Source organism: Salvelinus sp. IW2-2015, linkage group LG1 (genome assembly GCF_002910315.2).
Source record: "Salvelinus sp. IW2-2015 linkage group LG1, ASM291031v2, whole genome shotgun sequence".
NCBI lineage: Eukaryota > Metazoa > Chordata > Actinopteri > Salmoniformes > Salmonidae > Salvelinus > Salvelinus sp. IW2-2015.
Window position 1 is genome coordinate 8,914,805 of NC_036838.1, and position 26,926 is coordinate 8,941,730.

A 26,926-nucleotide genomic window follows, 5' to 3' on the forward strand; every position below is an offset into this window, starting at 1 on the left:
GATGCTCCAGATACTCAACTAGTCTAAAGAAGGCCAGTTTTCAGCTGTGCTAACATAATTGCAAAAACTTTTCTAATGATCAATTAGCTAACACAACGTGCCATTGGAACACAGGAGTGATGGTTGCTGATAATGGGCCTCTGTACGCCTATGTAGATATTCCATTTAAAAAAATCTGCCGTTTCCAGCTACAATAGTCATTTACAACATCAATGTCTACACTGTATTTCTGATCAATTTGATGTTATTTTAATGGACAAAAAATGTGCTTTTCTTTCAAAAACAAGGACATTTCTAAGTGACCCCAAACTTTTGAACGGTAGTGTATATCTCTCTGCAAAAACAGACACGTAGATTTTAGTGTACACATTTTCAAGGAAAATAAAGATTTAGCTGAGTAAGCTAAATCGAATTTCAAGGTCCTTGGTGTCCACATCACCAACGAACTACCATGGTCTAAACACACACTGACTCGGTATCAGTACCCCCCGTATATAGCCTCGTTATTGTTATTTTTTACTTTAGTTTATTTAGTAAATATTTTCTTAACTCTTTCTTGAACTGCATTGTTGGTTAAGGGCTTGTAAGTAAGCATTTCACGGTAAGGTCTACACCTGTTGTGTTTTGCGCATGTGACAAATACAATTTGATTTTATTTGTCGTGCGTCATCCCAGTGCATGAGAAGTGAACTGGATGGAGCTGTGTTGACTACTGTCCATTTGACACAAAGATCCTGATGAAAGGTGGGACGATTCAGTTCTCCATAAGTGGGGATCTGACGTTTTTGGTTTAAAAATAGTTTCTGTGGAAAGCAAATTTGGCCATTTTTGAGAATTCAAATAGATTAGAAAACATCAAATTCCCAGGCTGTGTGGCTCAGCACAGCTTTCAGAAAACCTGCCATTTTAGTGTGTTTGAGGCAAACACTTACATCTTGATATTTGTTACGAATCCCTTTGGCCCAACAGTCTAGGGGGGGTGGTAACGAGACCCGTAACATACCTCATGCAAATTATAGTAGTGAAATGTAACAGTGAGAACAAATAACCACGAACAACTTAAATCACCGTCAAACTCTCACGGGTTTATTGTAAACAACACGGTAAGGGGGGCGGGGGGGGGGGCAGGAAAAGGGGCTGAGCTGGACCCAAGGAAAGAAACAAATATCCCAAAACACCCCTAAGCTAGACTAGCCTACTTCAACAACAGCTAACTAACTAGCCAAAAATACAGAGGGTGGTCCACCCAGTTCTAAATAGTGTATTTAGACAAAGTTTACCTACGGGCAGTGTATGCCCATGGGCGACCTGTCTGGTTACCCCCTTTTCCCACCGTCAAACAAACACCATAACAAAACCAACACTCACAGRTGGGGACAAAGTGACATGTAGTTGCAAAAACCAAACAAGAGATCTACAGACAGCTGGCATTGACAGATAGATTGAGCTCTAGAGAGAACAACTGACAGGGTTTTTAAAGCAAGGGAAAGGGGTTGTGATAGGGTAATGGAAACAGGAGGAGGTGTCTTCTGATTAGCGACTGATTGGTGACTGATTGGGGAATGATGATTTTCACCTGTGAGGGGAGAAGGAGAGAAAAAAAATACAGGATACACACACACAGGATACCTGTATCCGTAACAATATTATATGAAGTAATAATCTAAAATGTAATCAGCTGTTTTTAAGAATGTAACTGTTATCCGATTAAACATTTTATTTAACGTAATTTGGTCCGATTACAGTTACTTCATTTTTGTAATCTGATTATGTAATCCCTGTTATGCGTTAGTACCAAAACCTGCTCTTCTCTCACAGTACAATGTCACTGACATTGGAAGACTACCGAGCTCCTTTTGGAAAACAATTTACCCCTTTCCAGACAGAGTGCCTCGTGGAAAATTTTATACATTCTTGAGGAGATTGAATGGCCAAGGGCCAACTCTGATCACTCATCATTTTCACATGATTAGAAAAACATCAGTATAGTGGTATATGTGGTAGGCAAAGACTGGAGGGCAATGTTGTTAATGATTTTGTCTAGGTCTATTCATTTTGCAATTGTACATGTAAGTTATCCTTTACTTTAAAAAACAATTACAAAAAAATATGTATATCATGTAAACACTCCTTAGGTTTAAAAAAAWAATWAWAAWAAATCTTGGTGATGTTTCACACTCAAATTATAGTGGTGCAGAGAAGTTACATACAAACTACTTACATAAAGCACACTTACTTAACCAGCAAGATCATGATCCTTCTCAGATTTCAACAGTGACTGAAACATGAGAGACTCCGGTTGTTTTAAAAGGGGAGGAGTTGGGAGTAGTATGTGTGCCTCTCCCATTCACACACGTCTCAGACCAGCATACACAGATGGAGGCTACTCGGTCTTGACAGAGTGGGGACCGTGGAAGCTTTGCTGGACACAAGGACCTGAAGGAAGAGAAGGAGAAGAACGGAGAGAAGGATAATAATGGAGTGCAAGGAGAATGTGATCCACTACCTCAGCTGGGGGTTCATCGTCGGTGCGGTGGCGTATCTCCTTCAGCAGACCAGGACCCAGACCCCGTACGGACGCTACGTGACCTCGGATGGGACCCCAGGGAGGACCTGCCCTGCCAAGCTGGCCTGGTTCCTCCAGGAACTGCCTTCTTTCCTGGTTCCCATGCTCCTTCTGCTCTCCACCGACACACAGCCCAGCCTGGGAAAAGACCTGCTTCTCTGGACCTTCTGTCTGCACTACTTCCAAAGGTATGTGTACACATTAGATTGGTCCCCGATCTGTAAGTATTGTCTAGGCCACGTGGCTAGACAGCAGAATTAGATATGTGATGGTGGGACCAGACTATGTCCACATACCAACTTTCAATGGAGTTTTGGATCTTTTAACTCATAAATCAGCTGAAACATATGGACAMATTTTTTTGGGCAACAGCAGATATATTTCACTTAAAAGGTGTTGAACATACAGTTGAAGTTGGAAGTTTACATACACTTAGGTTGGTGTCATTAAAACTCATTTTTCAACCACTCCACAAATTTCTTGTTAACAAACTATAGTTTTGGCAAGTCGGTTAGGACATCTACTTTGTTCATGACACAAATAATTTTTCCAACAATTGTTTACAGACAGACTATTTCACTTATAGTTCACTGTATTACAATTCCAGTGGGTCAGAAGTAGAGGTCGGCCGATTAATTGGAATGGCCGATTAATTAGGGCCAATTTCAAGTTTTCATAACAATCGGAAATCGGTATTTTGCAGATTTTTTTTTTTTACACCTTTATTTAATCTTTATTTAACTAGACAAGTCAGTTAAGAACACATTCTTATTTTCAATGACGGCCTAGTTAACTGTAAGGTTGCAAGATTGGATCCCCCGAGCTGACAAGGTGAAAATCTGTCGTTCTGCCCCTGAGCGAGGCAGTTAACCCACCGTTAACTGTGGGTTAACTCAGCTCGGGGGATCCAATCTTGCAACCTTACAGTTAACTAGTCCAAACGCAATAACGACCTGCCTCTCCTTGCACTCCACAAGGAGACTGCCTGTTACGCGAATGCAGTAAGCCAAGGTAAATTGCTCGCTAGCATTAAACGTATCTTATAAAAAACAATCAATCAATCATAATCACTAGTTAACTACACATGGTTGATGATATTACTAGATATTATCTAGCGTGTCCTGCGTTGMGTATAATTTGACTGAGCAAACAAGCATACAAGTATCTGACTGAGCGGTGGTAGGCAGAAGCAGGCGCGTAAACATTCATTCAAACAGCACTTTCGTGCGTTTTGCCAGCAGCTCCTCGTTGTGCGTCAAGCATTGCGCTGTCTATCAACTCCCGAGATGAGGCTGGTGTAACCGAAGTGAAATGGCTGGCTAGTTAGCGYGCGCTAATAGCGTTTCAAACGTCACTCGCTCTGAGCCTTGAGGTGGTTGTTTCCCTTGCTCTGCATGGGTAACGCTGCTTCGAGGGTGGCTGTTGTCGATGTGTTCCTGGTTCGAGCCCAGGGAGGAGCGAGGAGAGGGACGGAAGCTATACTGTTACACTGGCAATACTAAAGTGCCTATAAGAACATCCAACAGTCAAAGGTTAATGAAATACAAATGGTATAGAATATTGAAGACTCATGTTAAAAGGAACCACCAGCTTTCATATGTTCTCATGTTCTGAGCAAGGAACTTAAACGTTAGCTTTCTTACATGGCACATATTGCACTTTTACTTTCTTCTCCAACACTTTGTTTTTGCATTATTTAAACCAAATTGAACCTGTTTCATTATTTATTTGAGGCTAAATTGATTTTATTGATGTATTTGATTAAGTTAAAATAAGTGTTCATTCAGTATTGTTGTAATTGTCATTATTACAAATACATTTTAAAAAATCGGCCAATTAATCGGTATCGGCTTTTTTTGGGCCTCCAATAATCGGTATCGGCGTTGAAAAATCATAATCGGCCGACCTCTAGTCAGAAGTTTACATACACTAAGTTGACTGTGCCTTTAAACATTTTGGAAAATTCCAGAAAATGATGTCATGGCTTTAGAAGCTTCTGATATGCTAATTGACATCATTTGAGTCAATTGGAGGTGTACCTGTGGATGTATATGCCTACCTTCAATCTCAGTGGCTCTTTGCTTGACATCATGGGAAAATCTGAAGAAATCAGCCAAGACCTCAGAAAAAAAATTGTAGACATCCACAAGTCTGGTTCATCCCTGGGAGCAATTTCCAAACGTCTGAAGGTACCCCATTCATCTGTACAAACAATAGTACGTAAGTATTAACACCATAGGACCACACAGCTGTCATTCCACTCAGGAAGGAGACGCATTCTGTCTACTAGAGAAAAGTGCAAATCAATCCCAGAACAACAGCAAAGGACCTTGTGAAGATGCTGGAGGAAACGGGTACAAAAGTATCTAAATCCACAGTAAAACGAGTCCTATATCGACATAACCTGAAAGGCCGCTCAGCAAGGAAGAAGCCACTGCTCCAAAACTGCCATAAAAAAGCCAGACTACAGTTTGGAACTGCACATGGGGACAAAGATCGTACATTTTGGAGAAATGTCCTCTGGTCTGATGAAACAAAAATATAACTTTTTGGCCATAATGACCATCGTTATGTTTGGAGGAAAAAGGAGGAGGCTTGCAAGCTGAAGAACACCATCCCAACCGTGAAGAACAGGGGTGGCAGCAGACTTTAATGCAGGGAAACTTAAATCAGTTCTACCAAATTTCCATCAACATGTTAAATGTTGATCTAGATCACCTGTACTCCGCACACAGAGACGCGTACAAAGCTCTCCCTCGCCCTCCATTTGGTAAATCTGACCACAACTCTATCCTCCTGATTCCTGCTTACAAGCAAAAATTAAAGCAGGAAGCACCAGTGACTCGGTCTATAAAAAAGTGGTCAGATGAAGCAGATGCTAAACTACAGGATTGTTTTGCTATCACAGACTGGAACATGTTCCTGGGATTCTTCCGATGGCGTTGAGGAGTACTTCCAGCTAGCTAAAATGTATCTAAGGGCTGTATGCGATTATGGAGTGTCAATCAAATGGTTTCTTTGTCATCTTGCTAGTTAGTTACATAGCTGTGGCCGTCTATTTAGTATCAGCAAGGGCTTTCCACAACAATAGCAACAATAGCGCAGCTAGCTAACATTGACTCGACCATAAAGCAACACACACGGACATGCCTTGCCAAACATTGCACCTGCCACCTTCTGGTTTGCAGTATTCTAACAAGGCTGAGTGGCTGACAACTTCAAGGTCTTTGCTGTATGAGCACAAAAGAGATTGACTGCCAACACTGATCAGAGGTGTTAAGCTCTGTCGGCAGGCAAACATTTGACAATCCTACTGTTGTCTCATCTCTTACATAGTCAAAACCTGTGGAGAACTCTCAAAGGAGACCCGGGTGTGAACATATTTACATGGTAGGGAATTGAACGTGCGTCAAACTCACAACTGCCCTTAAACCAGGTCAGCACACTTCCATGAATGTATGTTAGTCACCGCATTTCTTCTCGTCACCATATCTTCTGCCATATCAAACTTTTACTCAACAGGGTCATGTCCAGTATGGAAAAATGTTTCGAAACGGGGAGGTAATACCTGAACTTGTCCAATAAGAAACAATATTTTTTAGTTATGTTGCAATATTGTGTTCCCCACTGAACATGACCCTGGGCTTTGTTAAACAGTACCCACTCGATCAGTGGGGCACAACTTTGTTGTTGCAGATTGTCGAACGTTGCAGATAGAAATGTAATGAAGAGAAAAAAGTAAAAAAATCTTATTTTTTTTAACCAGGTAGGCAAGTTGAGAACAAGTTCTCATTTACAATTGCGACCTGGCCAAGATAAAGCAAAGCAGTTCAACACATACAACAACACAGTTACACATGGAGTAAAACAAACATACAGTCAATAATACAGTAGAAAAATAAGTCTTCAGAGAACGTGAGCAAATGAGGTGAGATAAGGGAGGTAAAAGGCAAAAAAAGGCCATGGTTGCAAAGTATATACAATATAGCAAGTAAAACACTGGAATGGTAGATTTGCAGTGGAAGAATGTGTAAAGTAGAAATAGAAATAATGGGGTGCAAAGGAGCAAAATAAATAAATAAATACAGTATAGGAAGAGGTAGTTGTTTGGGCTAAATTATAGATGGGCTATGTACAGGTGCAGTAATCTGTGAGCTGCTCTGACAGCTGGTGCTTAAAGTTAGTGAGGGAGATAAGTGTTTCCAGTTTCAGAGATTTTTGTAGTTCGTTCTAGTCATTGGCAGCAGATAACTGGAAGGAGAGGCGGCCAAAGGAGGAATTGGGTTTGGGGATGACCAGAGAGATATACCTGCTGGAGCGCGTGCTACAGGTGGGTGCTGCTATGGTGACCAGCAAGCTGAGATAAGGGGGGACTTTACCTAGCAGGCTCTTGTAGATGACCTGGAGCCAGTGGCTTTGGCGACGAGTATGAAGCGAGGGCCAGCCAACGAGAGCGTACAGGTCGCAGTGGTGGGTAGTATATGGCGCTTTGGTGACAAAACGGATTGCACTGTGATAGACTGCATACAATTTATTGAGTAAGGTATTGGAGGCTATTTTGTAAATGACATCACCGAAGTCGAGGATCGGTAGGATGGTCAGTTTTACGAGGGTATGTTTGGCAGCATGAGTGAAGGATGCTTTATTGCGAAATAAGAAGCCAATTCTAGATTTAACTTTGGATTGGAGATGTTTGATGCGAGTCTGGAAGGAGAGTTTACAGTCTAACCAGACACCTAGGTATTTGTAGTTGTCCACGTATTCTAACTCAGAACCGTCCAGAGTAGTGATGCTGGACGGGCGGGCAGGTGCAGGCAGCGATCGGTTGAAGAGCATGCATTTCGTTTTACTTGTATTTAAGAGCAGTTGGAGGCCACGGAAGGAGAGTTGTATGGCATTGAAGCTTGTCTGGAGGGTTGTTAACAGTGTCCAAAGAAGGGCCAGAAGTATRCAGAATGGTGTCGTCTGCGTAGAGGTGGATCAGAGACTCACCAGCAGCAAGAGCGACATCATTGATGTATACAGAGAAGAGAGTCGGCCCAAGAATTGAACCCTGTGGCATCCCCATAGAGACTGCCAGAGGCCCGGACAACAGGCCGGTTGTGATGACGTGATCCCTTATTCTACTTGTTACAGGGGAATGTTTGTTCTACATAATCTATTTCTATCTACATTAAGAAACACGGCCCTGCATGGCTTCCAGGTACTCACAGTTTGTACACAGCAGTGCTATATTGACCCATCTTTGACTTGATTTCTTTAATCAATATTTTTCTATTTTTTCAAGAACGTTCATCTACTCCTTGCTGACCAAAGGCCGCCCTTCCCCTCTCTACATTGTCTTCTCTGCGGTAGTCTTCTGTTCCGTCAACGGTTTTCTCCAAGGCCACTACATGCTCCACTGTGCCACGTACGATGACGCGTGGCAGACCGACATTCGTCTAGGCACCGGTAAGTGAGATCTGAGATCCAAGCGGAAATGGTTTAGCAGTCTTTTCTCAGCCATTATTCGGAATATTACAGTGCCTGGATGATGTTCACAGACATTTGGCAGTCATTTGGTATCCTATGTCGAAGCCCGAAATAAATGCTATAAATTTATTTACAAAGTAATGTAATTTCAACCTTTTTAAAGGGTAACATTTGATAACTGCTAGAGCTACTGTAGATTAAGTCTGAGATCATTTWAAAAAATGTAATTGGTTAGGAAAACACACAACAGGAAAACCAGCCGTGCAGTCTGGGAGACTCTAATCTGGTCAGAACTTTCAGGCTTTCAGCCTGGAACTGTGACGAAACAAGTTGGCATTTGCTTCATCCTTGCCAATGTTCTGTGTTTATTGGTCAGTTAATGAGGCTAGATTCTTCAAAACATGCATCTTTTGGTCCCAGCAGGATATGGGACGACTATTTTGACAATATTCTTCCACAAGAAAAGAAATAATGATTTGTTGACAAAGTCTGAGTTTGGGGTCGCATTGTACAAGCTTCTGCCAGCATGAAGGCTTTTAACAGCTCATACATTTTCGTTTTTCTATAGAACTAGAATGTGGTTTGCAATAAGCACCTGTATTGTTTTTTTCAGGTTTGCTGATGTTTTTCCTGGGAATGGCCATCAACATTCACAGCGACCACATTCTTCTAAATTTGAGAAAACCCGGAGAGGTTGTTTACAAGATTCCAAAAGGTACCAGATGGAATTCTGGATAACAGATGTCCAGCAGTGTTTCGGCATATGTTCCAGTCTTGTGAAACAATAGCAAAAACGTGGATCTCTAGGCAAATAACCATGTTCTGTACTCTTTACTTAGTCACTGTCCGCACAACCATGTGATGATAAACAGAACAAGCAGAGCATATTCAGAACATTCTGGTGTCAATGTGACCTTTTGCATTTATCTCTACTTCCTTTTGCTTTGTAAGGGCTATGCCTGTGCTGATCAAAATGTTTTTAAAGGCCCGGTGCAGTCAAAATGCATTTTTCCTGTTTTTTTTTTATCATACTGTACAACAGCTAATGACACTAACACTGTAAAAGTGTGAAAAAAACTATTTCCTGATAATTGCTGGTTTTGGCTTTCCATGATGACATCACAATGTGGTAAATTGGTTACTAGACCAATAAGAGTTCCAAACCTCTCTGCCAATAACAGCTAGTTTTCAGTTTCCCCCTCCCCACTCACAGTCCTGGCAAAATTCTAGATTGAGAAAGATTTTTTGTTGTTGCTAAAAAGCGTTTTTTGCCCATTTGAATAGAAATCTATTACAGTAAGGTACTTAATTGTTACCCAGAAATGATTTGATATTGATATAAGAACTTCTGCATTGGGCCTTTAATTGCTAATGGGTCGTAGAAGATTGTGAGCAACGTACACAAGGCATTCAAAGTTTGGCCAAGAAACTTCAGACACAGGAAGCAAACATTCCAGCTTTCTGGGCCATTACTTCACGGACAGGTTCAAAAGGAACATCTTGCAACTATTATCAGAACCACGCGAAAAATGAAACAGAAATGAAGACCACAGCAGATCTGTTTTCATTCACCTTCGGGTTGAATTAAATATCCAAGTAGTATATTCAAACATGGGTCCCTTGACATGGGGTGCTGGATCAAAAGAAATGTAGCAGATATGAAGTAGGGTCTGAAAGGTCAGGGATTGAAATGTTGTGAACTACTTTTAAGGTATGAGTGTACCTGAGTGTACTACTTCATTAGTACTGTACTGAATTAACTGTCGGACACTTTATATTCCAGGGGGAATGTTTGAGTATGTCTCCGGAGCAAACTTCTTTGGAGAGATTCTGGAGTGGTGCGGGTATGCCCTAGCAACGTGGTCCCTGGCGACGTTCTCCTTTGCCCTTTTCACTGTGTGCTCGATTGGACCGCGGGCCTACCACCACCACAGGTACTAACAGTTCCAACCTCAAGAGCCTTCTGTAATCTCTTCATGCTCACACTCACACTGATACACTCATGTTCACTGGTATTGATACAACTATAAATCTTTCAGCAAAGCAATAAGCACGTACTGTCTTGTTGGCATTTTACAATGGAAAAGCATGGTAGTAGGATTCCTTCAATCTGACACTCTCTTCTCTTTCAGGTACTACCAAGARAAGTTTGAAGACTACCCTCGGTCGAGGAAAGCTGTGATACCTTTCATATTATAAGAAGAACAGCAAACCAGAGAAGCCTTAATAAATGGACTGACCTAGCTAAAATTATTAGTCATGATATTGGCATTTACTGAACTCTGAAATGAAATGCTTGTCCTATATTGCTCTTTTCTGTGGAGCCCATTTGACCAGGCTTTAGCTTTCATTAGCTAGACATATTGAACCTATCATGTCATTGTACTCAGAGCTATCATATTCCACACTTGCAGCAACATATCTGTAATGCCATACTCCGAAATGCTTGGAGGAATGAATTATGTGGCAGCATTCATCATGGTCAAAGCTCAATGAAGGATAAAGAATTCAGGGTGAAGAGAACGGGGAGTGAGTGGGTGGGCAGGTCTTGAGAGAATAACATTTTATGTCGAAAGGGATGACTGACTGCCTATTCTTCTTTGTGCAAAAAAATGTATCTCTTGGACAAATGAACTACTTCACTTTTGGAAAGGCTCGTTAAATCTCTGCTTATTAATCACAAATATTATGTGATTAATAACTGCTGCATATGTTATTACACTTTTTAATTTCATACTTKCTTGGTTGTTTAGATAAGTCCAAAGGCAATGTCATCCTTCATTACGTGGGACAAAGGCTCAGCTTACTGGAAATCATGTAACTTGAATATCTGGCTACGCAGTGACATTCATCAATCAAGTTCCAGAGAGATGCCACCCTCTGGAACTAGTTGAGCTAGTGCATCACTGAGGTTCTTGACAGACAAGCTTAACAGTACGTGTTATGACTGTAGTTGTAATCCTCCTATTCTACCCCTAGAGGGTAGTATAAGCTTTTTCATGCGGGTATCATGTTTTAGAGAGTGCAACATGATAGTCCACTAAAAGCAGACATTGGTCACATCAATATTTCAATCCAAGGTGGCTTTCTAATTTCCTTCATTGGCACTGATCTGGAGAAAGAGCAGTGCTGATGATGGAAAGATGAAACTCTTTCCACCTTACTGAGCCAGCCGAGCTGTATTGCGCTGGCCTGGTTACGCATGCACCATCGTTTCTGGAACCGTGCTGGAAAGGAGCATGTGAAAATAAAATCCCTGAACCAGTACAGTTTGGGTCAGCATGATAAAGTGAAAAAGGCTTTCGAGATGTTTAAGATGGAACATGTTAAGAATGGAGGTCCCAATATTGACTTGCTTAGTTAAAGGTTAAATAAAAAATATTGCACTCAATTGCGATGGTACTTAAGCCCACTCCTTGGTCTAATTTAATATAATCTCAAGTTTTGTTGCAATGGAAAGAATCAAATGTTTGCTTTCATGACTGACATTTTAAATGTAATCGATTATGTGATGTCTGTAAAGTGTCTTGAAACGCAGCCCTGGTCTTCCCTAGGTGAAATATGTTCATACTCCGCACACCTGTTAGCAAGTTACTCTGCAGTTTGACTTATTGTGAAATTCATTGTTTAATTTGATCTCTAACAGAGGAATAACATTTACAGCTAATCAAGCACAGGAAATTACATCATTATCTTGAGTTCAGAACTCAATTCCATTTACTCCACACGTGAGTCGTTAAATAGATAGTAGTCCACTGGCAAAACGCCTCACCACCAGTCACTCCTGGGAATCCTTCTCTTTCAGTGCCATCTCAGAGCGAGCGACCCTTCTCATAGCCCTCTGCATGAGCCAGGTGGTTAAATGGATGCCAAGAAAGGACCCCCCGAAACCACCCACAGCCAGTTCTTCTTCAACCAGCTCTGGGGCTTCATAGTCTCAGTCCACTATATAGCCTAGTAGGTGTTCCCCTTTCTGAAGGATGTGTACGTCACTGGAACAAAAGAGAGAAAAATGAAGATACAAGATACTCGTGGTTCCCTACCATGTCAACTCAGACAGAAGGTGATCTACACAACTGAAGGATGTGTCACTTTAAATACGTTTAGGCGACGACAAGACCTTGACATGCCTTGGATTAGAGTACCGAGAGAAATTGTCACATACTACATCAAGATTGATAGGAGGACAATCATGATTCATGACATAACAATAATAAAGAGCTCCAGCATGCTTTCCTCACTCTCCTTCACCAGCTACTTTGCCTTGGCAGGGGCTTGAGGTGGCGAAACATATGCCACAATGCCTGGTTCGGAAACATAGTCCTGTTTATTCTTGTGTAGCGCAGGGTGCGACTTGACATTGTACCAACCCCAGTGTATGAGTCCAAGGCTCGTGCCCATAACAATCAAGACTTTGTAATTATTCCCGGTAGTCCGCAATCCCATGATTGAAAGGCACTTGGCTCAACTAAGGAAAACATGTATGTCAAGAAGCATTGGTTTGTTAATGCATTATAACCTGCTATTCAGTCAAACTGTAGACTTTTTTTTTTTTGAAAGGGTGTCAGGTCCCATGGATCAATTTTCTCAATTGTTCAACCGGTCAGTCATCAAATTGCAATATAGCACGAATAGCTGTTTTGCTTGGGTTAGACTTGCCATTTGAGTCATGTAAGCACAAGGCTATTCTCTGCCAGAGCACAGCTAACTTAGCTAGCTAGCTAAGTTATGTACAGCTTTTGCTAGTGAAACAGCTGACTTTATGATACATTCAGATATCCTTAATTCATAATGCTTCATACATAGAATGACACACATTTTTCATGTTGTGACCTTCAGTAATGTCGTATTTCACCAAATGTAAAAGCTGGCAGGCTAACTGAAAGTTTGTTAACAAGTGGCTTGGTTTAGTTAGCTAAATAGCTAGTTCTCGCCTTCAGAATCAGCTCTTTCTCGTACGCCCACCATTTCTGGGTCCTCGCAATATTGTCGACATGAAGATGCCTGAACATGAGCTAATTGTGCAATGTGGTTAATATCAGCAAAGAGAATCAACCTCTCTTATATACATATTAGAAAATTAGATATTTCACTGAAAACGAATTTTCCACTCAATATTTGAAACAAACGTTTTTAAAAACTACCTAATAATTATGCAGGCAATATTTCAGCCACCTAGTAGTTAAGAGCGTTGGGCCCATAGAGAATGATAGAGGCCTCTAGTGGCCAAAATACCGTTTTTGCATGGGCAATAACACTGAGGGCTGCCATCATTTTAATGAGGTCAACTGTGTGGGACTTCCAACTTCATTGGCTGATACCTCCTGGTGACCTTGTTGGAGTCATGTGCACCTGGGTCATCAGGAGGGATCAGCCAATCGTGAAGAAGAAAATAGACTACTTCAAAATGGAGTTAGTCTTAATGGCAATGCCCTTGAGCAAGGCACTTTACCGTATTTGCTCCTGTAAGTCGCTCTGGATAAGAGCGTCTACTAAATGACTACAATTTTAATGTAAACAACATTTGTTTGCGACTTTGCCAGGACGAGAAACTGTGTTCATGCGTTTTCACAATGTCATGTTGAAGTGGTAAGCAAAAGCTATGTTCATTTGGCTGGTTAAATGTTGACAATTCATCGTTGTTACATTAATAAACAGTTATCTCTGAAGCTCTCTAAAATGTATTAGAGGTTTGGACCAGCAGAGGGAGCTGTCTGACTGTGTAATTCTTAAATTCTTACCAGATGGATTTCTCTCTCTCTCTCTCTCTCTCTCTCTCTCTCTCTCTCTCTCTCTCTCTCTCTCTCTCTCTCTGTCTCTGTCTCTGTCTCTGGTCTCTGTCCTGTCTCTCTCTCTGTCCTGGATCTCTGTCTCTGTCTCTGTCTCTGTCTTTCTCTTTCTGTCTCTTTCTGTCTCTCGACCCAGATTCCAGGAAGAAGAAAACATTTGTTTGTGGAGGCATGGAAGAAAAAATTTGTTTGTGGAGGCATGCATGTAAAATAAGCTAACATGGTTAATTGGCCTACTCAACAATGTCAACAGACCACACACTGCATGGAAACCAAAACCATTTTTTTTCTGTCTACTACTATCCAGTCTGAACACAAAATGTAGTGTAAAGAGGTGTAGCTATACAGAAGATACTGTATATAGAGCTGCATTGTGGTCAGCCATCATTGAACAGGAATGTAGAAGGCTCAAGGCCTGGAAAGTGATGAGGAGCAGCGTCATGGCCTGTCTGTGCAGCACAACAGTTGGACAGTAATACTCTTGTGACACGAGGTAGAAAGATAAGGTTTGGTGGTGGCTTGAACCGCAGATGATGCAGACCAGATACTGACAGAGGATTAGTGTGGAATGAATGAGGAGGCCTGAACTTGGTCGAGGATGAGTGAAGAGGAGAAAGAGTCACTCGAAGTTGACGACTCCCCCATTCTTTTTGGATCAGCTTCAAGATTGCAGACTCACAGAATTGTTCTGATTATTTCTCTGACTGGGACAGTTGGAAACGTGGGGGTACAAGCACAACAACTTATGACTTCAAAGTATTATATATGATCTCATAACAATGCGTTAGCCTATACAGTATTTGTTGGCCTTATTTTAAGTGTTACCAAATAACCTATTCAGTTAGAACTAAAGCTAACAATATGTGAAAAAAGCAAAGTATGTACTAAATCGGAGATGGGCAACTCCAGTCCTTGGGGGCCTGATTGGTGTCACACTTTTACTCCAGCTCCAGCTAACACACCTGACTCCAATAATCAACAAATCATGATCTTTTGTTTAGAATGCAATTAGTTTCATCAGCTGTTTTGATTAGGGTTGTGGAAAAAGTGTGACACCACTCCGGCCCCTGAGGACTGGAGTTGCCCATACATGTGCTAAATGCAAACGTTTTTTATAAATCAGAAAAAATGTCACCTAGGGACACTGCATCAAGTGGGATTCTGGTTAGTTACAATGTGGTTGGGAACAAAAGGTGCAGCAGTACAATGAAGAAGTTGGCTTTAAGTGGCCAGTGATAGCTGAGCCTCTATCAGTCATAATAGTCCCAACTCCCTGTGCACCACAGTATACATCACTTCTTATGAGAACCAGGAACTAAAGCCACGTTGGCCCATTTTTTAAAGGCTGTGAGAAACGGGAGCTTCTTTCAAACGGGTCCTTTTCAGATGTCTTGGGTGGGACACACTGACGTGTTCTCTCTATTGATGAAGAAGCTTATCTAGATCTGTCTGCCCTGTGGGGCAAACTGACGACAGTTTTCTAAAGCCATGAAAATATACTTTACTGAATAGCAAGCAACCTCAGGGTGTGAAGAAAATCAAAGTTGTGACAATGCACTTCAGTTGGCCTCAATAAATGGACTGTCATGCACGAATGTTGTTTGTTTAAACAAACAATGACAACATTTAAAGCCACAACTGCATAAAATCAAACATTTTCGTAAACAACGGGTGTGGACTAACTGCTTACTTACAGGGCCTTCCCAAAAATGCAGAGAGAAATAAAATAGTAGAAAGTACAGGGTCTTGGTCCAGTTACATCTGTTTGGTCTTGTTCTAGGCTGTGATCGTCCAGGTTCTGACTGATTMAACTTGATATAGCGAATCCCAGACATTTAGGGAATACCTATGTTGCCCAAAGCAGCTGTGGCTACTCAAAGAGTTCCTATGGGTGTAGGGAAAAGGGGGGCTTTTATGGACTGGCCAGACTCTAGCAGTCACATCAGTCTGGCCAATATCCATGTGAGTGTGTGTGTGAGAGAGAGAGTGAGTGAAAGAAAGAGATAGAGAAGGGGGGCTTTAGTGGGGAATTTCATCTGTGCAATGTCAGCCCTTACACCAGAGGAGTCTGGTGGGAGGAGCTATAGGAGGATGTGCTCATTGTAATGGCTGGAATGGAATCAATGGAACGGAGTCAAACATGTGGTTTCCATATTTTTGATGTGTTTACCGTTCCATTAATTCCATTCCAGCCATTACAATGAGCACATCCTCCTATAGCTCCTCCCACCAGCCTCCTCTGCCTTACACCCCTCTGGGTCATCAATGCGTTTGTCACGAGACGACTATCACCCTACACACGTACACACTTTGACACACCCCAATTCCCCAAATAGCCCCCATCTCTCTCTCTCTCTCTCCTCTCTCTCTCTCTCTCTCTCTCTCTCTCTCTCTCTCTCTCTCTCTCTCTCTCTCTCTCTCTCTCTCTCTCTCACACACAACACACACACACCACACACACACACACACACACACACACACACACACACACACACACACACACACACACACACACACACACAGCCGACTCAGAAATCAAGGAATGTCTTGGGTTCATCATGTCCTGGTATGATTGAGGGATATAAAGAGAGGGAAGAGGGATGGCTGAAAATAACCATTCACTTAGGGCCATGTGACGTTATAAGCCTAATGGTGTTTGAAGGGCCACTGAGTTCTCCAATACTAACCACTCACCTTTAATCGTTCAAAAATGTTTTTAGGTGTTTCAAACTGAACCATCCAAGCCCCATCAAAGTGTTAGGTGCATGACCCATGATGATCCTAGCCTGGTCCCAGATCTGTTTGTGTCTTGCCAACTCCCATGGTCAATGTCACATGCAGAGTTGTGTGACAGCACAAACAGATCTGGGACCAGTTTTGGATGTCAGTGCAATATCAAGAAATGACAAAACAACCCATTGCATGGCAATGTTTGTGCGCGAAGCGTGGAGTCAGTCAGTCAGTGCTGATGTTTATGGTTAGCTTGCAAATGGGTCTCTCCGCAATCTTGCCGAGAGTAATTCGATAAAAGGGAGATATTCCAAGCATGGCCCGCAACCTGGATCCCGGCCAAAGGCGAAGCAATGCGGGTTCTTAAACTCGCCACTTATTTCGCTCCCACACCCATTACACATAGTAATGGAGGGAGGCATTTCAGCAACATTCCCGTTGCGTTCCAGTTCTAATATTAGTATTCATTTCAAGAACGCAGGGCATGGTGATTGGAGATGGAGAAAATACTATTAGTGTCATTAGTTGTTTATTAGAATTAATATATTAATTGCTTAGGCTATTCATGGTTTGAAATGTAACATACATTTGTAATGTGCTGTAACTACATTCTGAAACCACAGCTACTATTCCTGAATCTTCACTGAATATAGGCTAATATATGTCAATATGAACAAGTCTGGAGAAAATACTTGAAAAGTTCAGTCATTGGCCAGAAATAAAAATAAAAGTATCTCTGTTCTATAGAACTAACTGTACCATCATTCATTCCAACGAGCAAGAGAAGAGAGGCATATAAAAATATTTTCCCTGCATCAATTTGTTGATTTACCTCCCAGCCGTATGGCCAAATAGCTCTTATATCCATGACCCACCCATGAAATTCTGTGTCTAACAAGGTTCGCTACGTATCGTATTACATAGACAGTTCATTTTTTAAATGCAATTCCAGTGGAATATTTTTTATAAAACCACTTACTCAACATTGCATCTGGGGGCTTTTCGGAGAGGGGCTTGACCTTGTTCTGGCTTGTCTTAATGAAAACGAATGTGTGTAAGAAGTTTCAAGACGAGACAGTGGTCTGTGTGGGTGTGCATGGTCTTACAGGAGTGACTTGGTCTCCACAAGATGGCGCTGTTCCTTTCATTGGTATGTGACAAGACTGTTCAGGGGCTCTCTTTGCATCTTTGTTTACAGGAGGTTGGCAAATTAGCCAAACTTGGTGCAAACTTCCCCTAAATTGTAGAATTTAGGCTTTTCGTTGTTTTGAAGACTTGGAAGCACATTTCATTCATTTGATTAGTATTAACCAGTGGAGGCTGCTGAGCGGAGGACGGCTCATAAAAWTGTCTGGAATGGAGCAAATGGAATGGTATGTATTTGATACCATTCCACAAATTCCGCTCCAGCCATTACCACAAGCCCGTCCTTCCCAGTTAAGTTGCCACCAACCTCCTGTGGTCTTATCTGTGCCTTTAGCCTGGTAAAAGTGTCTTGACAAGTGTCTTTCTGGGAAAATCTGTCTACTCTCACATTTGTTCCCACGGTGGATTCCAGTCTAAAATACAATCATCATTCACACTARCCAGCCAAATGTCAAGGGGTTAACTACAAGGCTTGGCCGCACCAAGAAAGTCTTCCTCCAATGTAAATGCCCTCATAATTTAGAGTAGATCAATCTTAAATCTAATAGGTTATTTTGCCACAGCTACACCTATTCTCGAAAAGACAAAAACCTAAGAAAGCCATTGCCATCGGTGAATCATCAGAAAATCAGCTATTATCATTTTACTAGACTCGTGAAGCAAAGTTTCCCAGAAATATTATATTTTGCAGTGAGAAGTCTGCAGAGAGTGGGCAGCAACTATTCATCCTTGAAAGAGAAGACAAATCACCCGATCCCATCTCCTTTCTTAATTTCTTTCTTTTTGCCTTTTTAATAGCGTAATTGTTGGTTTTGAGGAGGGGTTTCTTGTAGGGCTGGGAATTGCCAGGAACATCACGATACAATATTCGCACGATACTTAGGTGCTGATATGATATGTATTGCAATTCTCACGATTCTCTATGTATTGAAATTCGATACTGCGATTTTCTTGCGACTTGGTGTTCCAAACATATTTCTCCCTATATGCCTGCTGCAGAGAGACAAGAAAGAGCCATAATAAAAACGAGTTCTGGTGCCAGTTCAGCCAACTAGCTTTAGCTTACGCTACCAAAAAATAAATCATATTGAGATATGTAACTGGGAAAGGAGAGGGACATAGAGATAGTGTAACTATGGAAGATGGATGGACAGGTCGTGCGATAAAGATGATGAGGATTGAGCGACATGGGGGGAGGCAACAGAGAGATTCAAAGAGCAAAACAGACAGAAAGGGAGAGAAAGAGGATAAAAGTGAAATTAATAGAGGAGAGAATAGAGACAGAGAAAGAGTGCGTAAACTATATACAAAGTGGTAATTGAAGAGTATCACAGCCCTGCCTGCTTAGCGGTAGGAAATAATCYCGCTCCTATCATTTACGTCTCGCTCTCTTATCCTTGCCACTTATCCCTGTGTGGTGTGTTGTGTGGTGTGTCTTTGTTGTCTGCGGGGGTCGTGCGCATCGCTAACCCGTGGCAGGTCACCCCTCATTGTCTGACAGTGTGGGAACCCTGTAAACTGGAGCATCTTCAGGTTCCACCCCCAGGGGAATAGGCTAAAGACACCAGCTGGTTATMTGAATGGAATTAGGTAGGAAGATACCATCACCGGGATGGGGGGAGGAGAGTCGCTAACTGCTTGAAAGTTTTCTATTTTCTCCAAAGTGAAAATCTATGAATGTGATAGACTTTGAAGTTGAGTTTCATATGTGTGTTCATTCTGCATTTATAAATTCCATTGCCTTTATCATTATTTAGCAAAYAAATAGTATTGACTGGCTATTGTTTGAATCAGGGTCACTGTATAACTCCAGTTATACAGTGAATTGAAGTACATCATATTCTTATGGAGAAATTCCATGTCAAAATCCACAGACAGGAATTGAACTGGAATTTACTTTAACTCTGGAATTAATCTGAATTTGGGTGACCTAACTATCAGGATTTGATCCCCCCMAAAAAGCATGCATACACAAAAACTGTTGCTTGCTCAGACAGAGCAGACAACCGATAGACAGCTTCGAGAGAGAGGTAATGTCTGTGCAGGTATCCACATGGTGACAGGATCATTTTTGTTCCAGTCCARCACTAACACACATMATTTAGCCAAGGGCTGGATGATCACCTAGTTGAATCATCTAGTTGTATTAGAGCTGGGAAAAAACTGCGCGGTCCTGTCTGTACGCCCCCAGGACTGTCTGGAGTTGAGAAACACTGTCTGGCACCGACCCATTCAAAGAAAGAGATAACGGGAGACCAGACCAAAARATTGGCTGGAGACTCATTAGTAAGTCTAGGTCTAGGTCATCGTTTAACAYGACCCCCATTGTGATAAGTACTCATAAGTAGAGAGAGGAACAGGAAGCTAGGTTCCATTGTCATTAGCATCATTTTGTTTTTAGATTACAGGACACAAGACTTAATTCCCATCCAATCAAAAAGCCACTTTGTTGCAGACTCGCAGTAGAGACACATGGCAGTTCCACTTAGCAGCCTTGAGGCTATAATGTGTGTGTGTGTGTGCCTTTTCAGAGATTGTCATTTAAGCCCCATTTCCTGTTATCAGTGATGAAATCAACAAGGGGCAGAGCTGAGGTTGAAGAAACTATTACACTGTGTGTGATGTGTGTGTGTGTGTGTGAAATGTGGGGGTGGGTGTGTGTGTGGGGTGGGCGCGTGTTTGGTGGTTGTGATGTGTGTGTGGTGTGATTGTGTGTGGGTGTGTGTGTGTGTATGGTGGGCGTTGCGTGCGTGCGTGCGTGCGTGCGTGAGGGCAAGCACACACATGTAAAAGGGAGACAAAAAGAGATGATTGAGAAAGAAAGTTTGGAGGGAGGGAGGGAAACATGGTGAAAGCATTTTATTGATGGTCTGGGGGCAGCTTGCTGGTGTTGAGTTCTTGTCTACTGTTGGCATKAATARCATTACACAGAGAGAGACCGGACAACAGTGGCAGACAGCAAAAGATATGACTCAGTCAAACACTTAGGACTTGTGTTCCCAGACACAGATTGAGCCTAGTCCTGGACTAAAAGGCATGTTCAATGGAAAATCCCCTTTGAGCATTATTCTTAAGACTAGGTTTAATCTGTGCCTCCAACAATCGACAAGTGTCCTAGTCCGATCGCTATGTATTATGTGTATTCTGATCGGCATGCATGTTATGTCAATGTGATTTGACCGAAGGCTACAGTTGCCATTTTGTGTTTAAAGTTAGTAAATAGTGTGTTGAGTTAAGAGTTTAAATCCCCTCCCTCAGAGTTGTAGCATTGATGCGTAGGCTACATTAGCTATTTCCCGTCACATTTTGTACAACCGCCCTGAATATATCACGGGCATTATGAACGTCGTAACAATTTGCTAAATCTTATAATACGAAGCTCAATCTACAACATGGGTAGGGGAACCCTGCGGGCTCACACGGATGTATGGGCCAATGTTTTGACTGGTCTTTTTCACAAGTGTACACTGTTTGTTTAAACGCTGTGATGGGAGTGAATGAATTCCATAGAGGGAGACTGAGCTCTGTGTGGTTGCTGCTGGTGATTATAGTATAGCGGGCAGCTCACATGCACGAGCACATGCAACATACACACACACACAAAAAACTCACAGACAGGCACGAACCACACACACATACCAACAGACTCTCTCTCTCTCTCTCTCTCTCTCTCTCTCTCTCTCTCTCTCTCTCTCTCTCTGTCTGTCTCTCTCTCTCTCTCTCACACACACACCATTCCAGATGTGTTATTTCCAAGGATTTGGGTTCCATTACATGGTCTCTGCCATGGTATATATCTCCAAAGCCTCATTTGTCTATTTGTGTAGCTAATTCGACATGACATGGCAAATTGAGAAGGGACTCTTTTTCTCCCCCTGTAGATTGACGACTCGGGATCCGTGCAAAAGTGGATGTGCAAAAATGCTTAATGATTTGGTGTCTTTAGTGGCTATGATGCAATTAGTAGTTGTCTGTAGCAGTCTAGACCATTATTAACATTATTAATGATCAAGGTCCCCTTTAGCAGAGTTGCATTTTAATTGCTTTTAAGGCATGTTTTGCACAAGGAAGTCACTCTGGATCCAATACTTTGAATTCATATTTTATCAGCAGAGAAAATCCTGCTAGGCCATAGAGAAAGGTGAAAACACAATACTACAGCATCCATATTAGGAAGTTGTCAGTCGTCAGAGTTTTGTCTGACAACTACCTAATATGGATGCCGTACAATATGCACATTTTGTACATAAAGCATAATTCAGGCTAGAGGTGACTGACTTTGTGTTGATATCATGGATATCAATTTGATACCCTAAAGGGCCAAAAAGAAAAAGTACTGACCAGAAAGCCAGAGATGTGTCTGTCCAATCCAAGCTGATGGACCCACTGACTCCCTAAAACTCCCCGAGACTGTGTAAAGGTTTTCCTCTGGTATGTAAACTTAGAGTTCCCATGGATTTAGAAAAGCGAGCAGAAGCTCAATGACCTTAGTGCACCAGCAGTACATGCATACGTTTCCACTCACATCAATTAGTATCGCGACTTATCTATATGGGAAGCAGAACTATTCAGGGCCTGAAGAGCTCAGTTGCGGTCAATTCCATTTGAACTGAGTCAACACAGCAAATTAATTGAAATTCAATATATTTGAACTGAGAAATAAAACCTTATTGTTAAAAAATATTATTGTGAGGAAWACATCTTATTGGTAAGCATAAATCTTATTCTTAAAGTTATGGGCAATTTTCAATTAGTGTATTAATGTCTTGCATTAAATGGGTTGAAATAGATCTCACTCAACCCTGTTCAAGAGTGAGAAAGAGGATAAGAAAGTGTGAGRAGGGTGAGGGTGAGAGACGGTAAGGGTAGATGATTAAATGGGCAGAAAGTCCGGGCTTGACTTCAGCCCTGACCAGAGAGCTACGCCCACCCCTTGCCTGATAGGCTGATCCACTGAGTCCTTTACTGGCAATCACGAACCATACTTGAAGGGACACACTCTTCTCACTTTGCCCGGAGGGCGGTGCTTTACGTCACGATGGGCGTGGGTTTCAAAGTGCAAGGACTGCCACGTTCTCCTGCGAACCCTCCGCCTGAGACCACATTCATGAATGAGTGGTGGGTTTATACTTTATAGTTTACAATTGCACTTTCACATTAGTTCATCATTTTGCTTTATTTGAACTTAAAACTGTCTGGACCAGTTTCCCCAACCAACAACGTCAAGCCAATCRACTAAATTTAACTGAATAAAATATATGAAACTGATCATGACTAGATTTAATCTAATTTTAATGTGATTGGTTAGTCAACATGCAATAATACCTATATACTGTCAATCAGTGAGATTAATGAATTACGTTGCAGGCTTCATTAAAAACTGTTAATCTGATCGATTTTGGGTATCCTTGGTTCTATTTATTTGGTCGAGGGCCTATAAATGAGGCCAGCTTTACCATATTATYCTGGAGGCATACTTACACACCCAGTTTCAATACTTTGCGTGAATAATATCTCTGAACTCTACACAATGTGAAATTCGAATACAAAATCTTTCTATTTCTAATTCTTTCTATTCTGTGACTGCATGAAATAGCAAACATAATGGAAATTCAACGATTACATTTGTTTACTTCATCTTTGTGGCTCCCTGATGAAACAGTAACATCCATTACAGTAGTTAGGTTTAGCCAACCTGTATTCTATGGTTTAGCGGTTGTGTGCTTGGCTTGTTCTCAACACTGTGCGCACCCATATGCATGCTGAAAATCTACACCCACCGTGACGTATAGCACCGGCCACCGGGCAAAATGGCTTGAAAAGAGTCATGTTTGAAAGGACAAAAGCGGAAATAAAAACTCAAGGAAGCAAATGGCTGAAACAGGGAGGGACCTACCTACATTTGTCCAATAAGAAAATCTTGTTACGTTTTTTACTGCAAACTGTTTTGCTACCGTGCAAACTAATGAAYACAACCCTGGTGAGCTACTTGGCCAACTACCTTGCAAAATAAATACTTTTTTAGCAAGACCAGATAGCAACACCTGACCTAACCGTCCTTTGCAGGGATTGATCATCTGACTGACCAGCGCCTAAGGCTTGGGACTAGTCACCAGGTGCCAATGGGGGGGAGGGGCGGGGGTGGGGGATCACTGCTTGGGACTGGGGAGTGGAACACCTGCCAGGGCCCTCGGCTGGTCCCTGATAGAGGCACAACTCGCAGCCACTTTCCCAGGCTCCTGGATGAATGGTCACTAATATCCGTGGGAGACGGCTTTTCCTTCAGAGTTGCCCCAGTATTCAGCACAGCGCGGTGCGGCACTGCTGACTCCCGGCTTGGCAGTCTTGTGAAGGCTTAAGCCATTCCCTTGGCTGTAACCCCTGGTGGAAAATAACAAGCGGTCCTCGATAGGTTTACAATAGACAGAGAGAGAGAGAGAGAGAGAGAGGTTTGCGGAGTTGAATGTAAGGGTTCAAGTGTTAAAGTATTAAAGTGAGTAAGTGTTTATAGAGCTAACGTGAAATAGGTGATGAAACAACTTAAGAAGTACATAAGTACCAGGAATTTCAGTGCCCTCTTACATTTGCATTACATTTTTTTTTTATATAAGGCTCATATCGAAAGCCCTGCATGTCAATTGCAAACACAGCTCTTGATCCCCAGTGCAACAAAACAGAACTGACGCGAGGTTAATTTCTGTGTCGAAAAGAAAGCAAAACACACAAAACGAGCTAATGACATTCAAGTATGCACCCCCCGCCCCCCCCCCACACACACACACACCGAACAAATTTTTTCTCTCAATTCAAATCAGATGAAGATATTAGTCTCACGTAGTTGGAACACTAACGTTCCGTAAAAATCGAGCACATTTCCAATTTGGATAATTCGATATCGACAGGCTCTTCAGGTCCGCCAGAGGTTTAGATTTCAAAATGCGGGAGGGAGAGAGCGGAGCGTGGAAATCGAGGAAAGAGCAACTCACCGTGACAATACTGCTTCTGCTGCTAATGTCAAAAGTATTGGCTTTGAATCACTTTAGCCTACTCCCCCTCCTCTACCATGGTCCCCAAGGTCATTTAACTCATTTCCACACTGCCCAGCATTGGGGCTCGCCCCAGCCTCACGACCTGGAGCTTTTGGATAGAGCATGTTACAAAATGAAACACACTCACACAAGTGTTTACTTTGCACCCACCCACCCGGACCAACAACACACACACACACACACACACACACACACACACACCACACACCACACACACACACACACACACAAACACCACACACACACAAACACCACACACACACACACACACACACACACACAACACACACACACCACACCACACACACACACACACACCACACACCTACCCAAAAACCCACACACACTCAGACACACACATTCCACCCCACTTCCAGAAGTAATCATTCCCTGTAGCAAGGGGATCTAGCATAGCTGTTGGGGTGGTCAGAGAAGGGAAATGTATACCTCCTATTCAATTATTTTTCAATCGTGTTCAGGACAGCAAAGCTGACCATACTTTACCACACAATACCTCAGACCAAACCATGTCATGTCATACCATGCCATGCAGTGGTGGTTCTAGCTTGTATGGCTCCCTGGGAGAATCCCTCCTTCAGCTGTTTTGCGAAAGAAAATGAAAAGCATACGCATCCAAGTCTCAAAAAGCAGCTTATAGTATGTAAACTGAGCATATCCCTCCCACGACTAAACTCAGTACCACAAATTCTTAGCATGCTTCAATGTTTTTATTGCAGTTAAACGTAACACTGCTTATGAGTATAGTATGATGACTGGGCTATATTATGCATGCAGTGACTTGGTGCAACGCCAACTACGTTTCCCAGAATTCTGCGAACTTAGCTCCAGGTTTAGCCCTGAGGCCCTGGGCAGACGAACCACAGAAGCGCCCGCTGGTGTCACACCATACTGTTTACTACAACCAGACTCTACCAGAGTAGAGAAAGTGCAGTAGAAAGCAATAGTTTTGAGATGTTTCACTCAGCAGCAGCACCTAGCAGGCAGGCTGGCACAGCCACAACACACACACACACACACACACACACACACACACACACACACACACACACACACACACACACACACACACACACACACACACACACACACACACACACACACACACACACACACACACACACACACACACACACACACACACACACACACACACACACACACACAAACTTGTATGAACCTGGTTTGGGTGACTCAGCTAGCAAAAGGTTGGTCCTTTCATTTTAGAGTGACGGACCACACAACTGGACAGGACCAGAGTACAGCGAGCGACATATGGTAGTTGTTAGGAGTGGAATCTTGACTTGGGAAGTTGGGATAAAGACAAGGACTGTTACTTAAATGTACGTGCAAATATCCTGCTGGCATCAATGCATGATTCCAGTTAATGTCGGGACTTTACATTTGCAGTTCAAGCCCAACTTTCACTGGAGATTATCCATTGAGCCACCTTTTTTAGTCAGGGACTAAATCAAATCAAGCTTTRTTTATACAGCACATTTCAGACATGGAATGCAACGCAATGTGCTTCACRGGAAAAAACGAATAAAAGCAATGCAAATAAACACTGAAGTATTTACTACACAACAAACAAAAGAGAGAAAAAAKAAAAGAATAAGAATAAAAACTGAATGACTAAAAAGCATGCTAAGGATATGCAAAGCCACAAAGGTGTGTTTTAAGATCTCTTTTCGAATGTCCACAGTTTCGGCCCACCTCAGGTTCTCTGGTTGGCTTAATCTGTGTCTGGGAAACCAGTCCATAGTGTTATATGCTACACTATCCGCTACTCATATAGACACTGTAAAGTTGTTCATACATGCTTATGACAAGTCTTATAATGCATTATGATTGTATCATTGTGAATTATACCTGTTGGGGTTAGATACAGTAAATGAATCTTACATTATTAAATTATTCTGTGCGTCTTATATTTCTAGCAACCAAACAGAGAAATGTTACTCAGATGGGTTCCCAGTCTTTTGTCTGCTCACACAGGTTACACCCATATACTTGTACTGGCAGGTAAAGCATTATACTAACAGCTGTGCCATGACGGATACATGGGAAATGGTGTGTGTGTGTGTATGTCTCGAAATGTGTGCGTGCACTTGCATGTTTGTCTAGTTGTCTGTGTCTGTGTGTGTGTGTGTCCA

General features: G+C 42.1%; 1 protein-coding gene and 1 long non-coding RNA gene across 2 annotated transcripts; one reads left to right on the forward strand and one right to left on the reverse strand.

Annotated features, from left to right (window-relative positions):
• The first annotated feature begins 2,375 nt into the window (after positions 1-2,375).
• LOC111960592 (3-oxo-5-alpha-steroid 4-dehydrogenase 2-like) lies at positions 2,376-10,291 on the forward strand. Its single transcript, XM_023982666.2, has 5 exons — positions 2,376-2,754; positions 7,854-8,017; positions 8,652-8,753; positions 9,822-9,972; positions 10,171-10,291. Exons 1-5 carry the CDS (start codon positions 2,477-2,479, stop codon positions 10,235-10,237), a joined length of 762 nt encoding a protein of 253 aa, XP_023838434.1. The 5' UTR covers positions 2,376-2,476; the 3' UTR covers positions 10,238-10,291.
• Positions 10,292-11,646: 1,355 nt separating this feature from the next.
• LOC139028147 (uncharacterized) lies at positions 11,647-12,497 on the reverse strand. The gene is made up of 2 exons (XR_011480339.1): positions 12,409-12,497; positions 11,647-12,030 (listed from the first exon to the last, which is right to left on the reverse strand). It is a non-coding gene; the product is annotated as an uncharacterized lncRNA (long non-coding RNA).
• Positions 12,498-26,926: the final 14,429 nt, after the last annotated feature.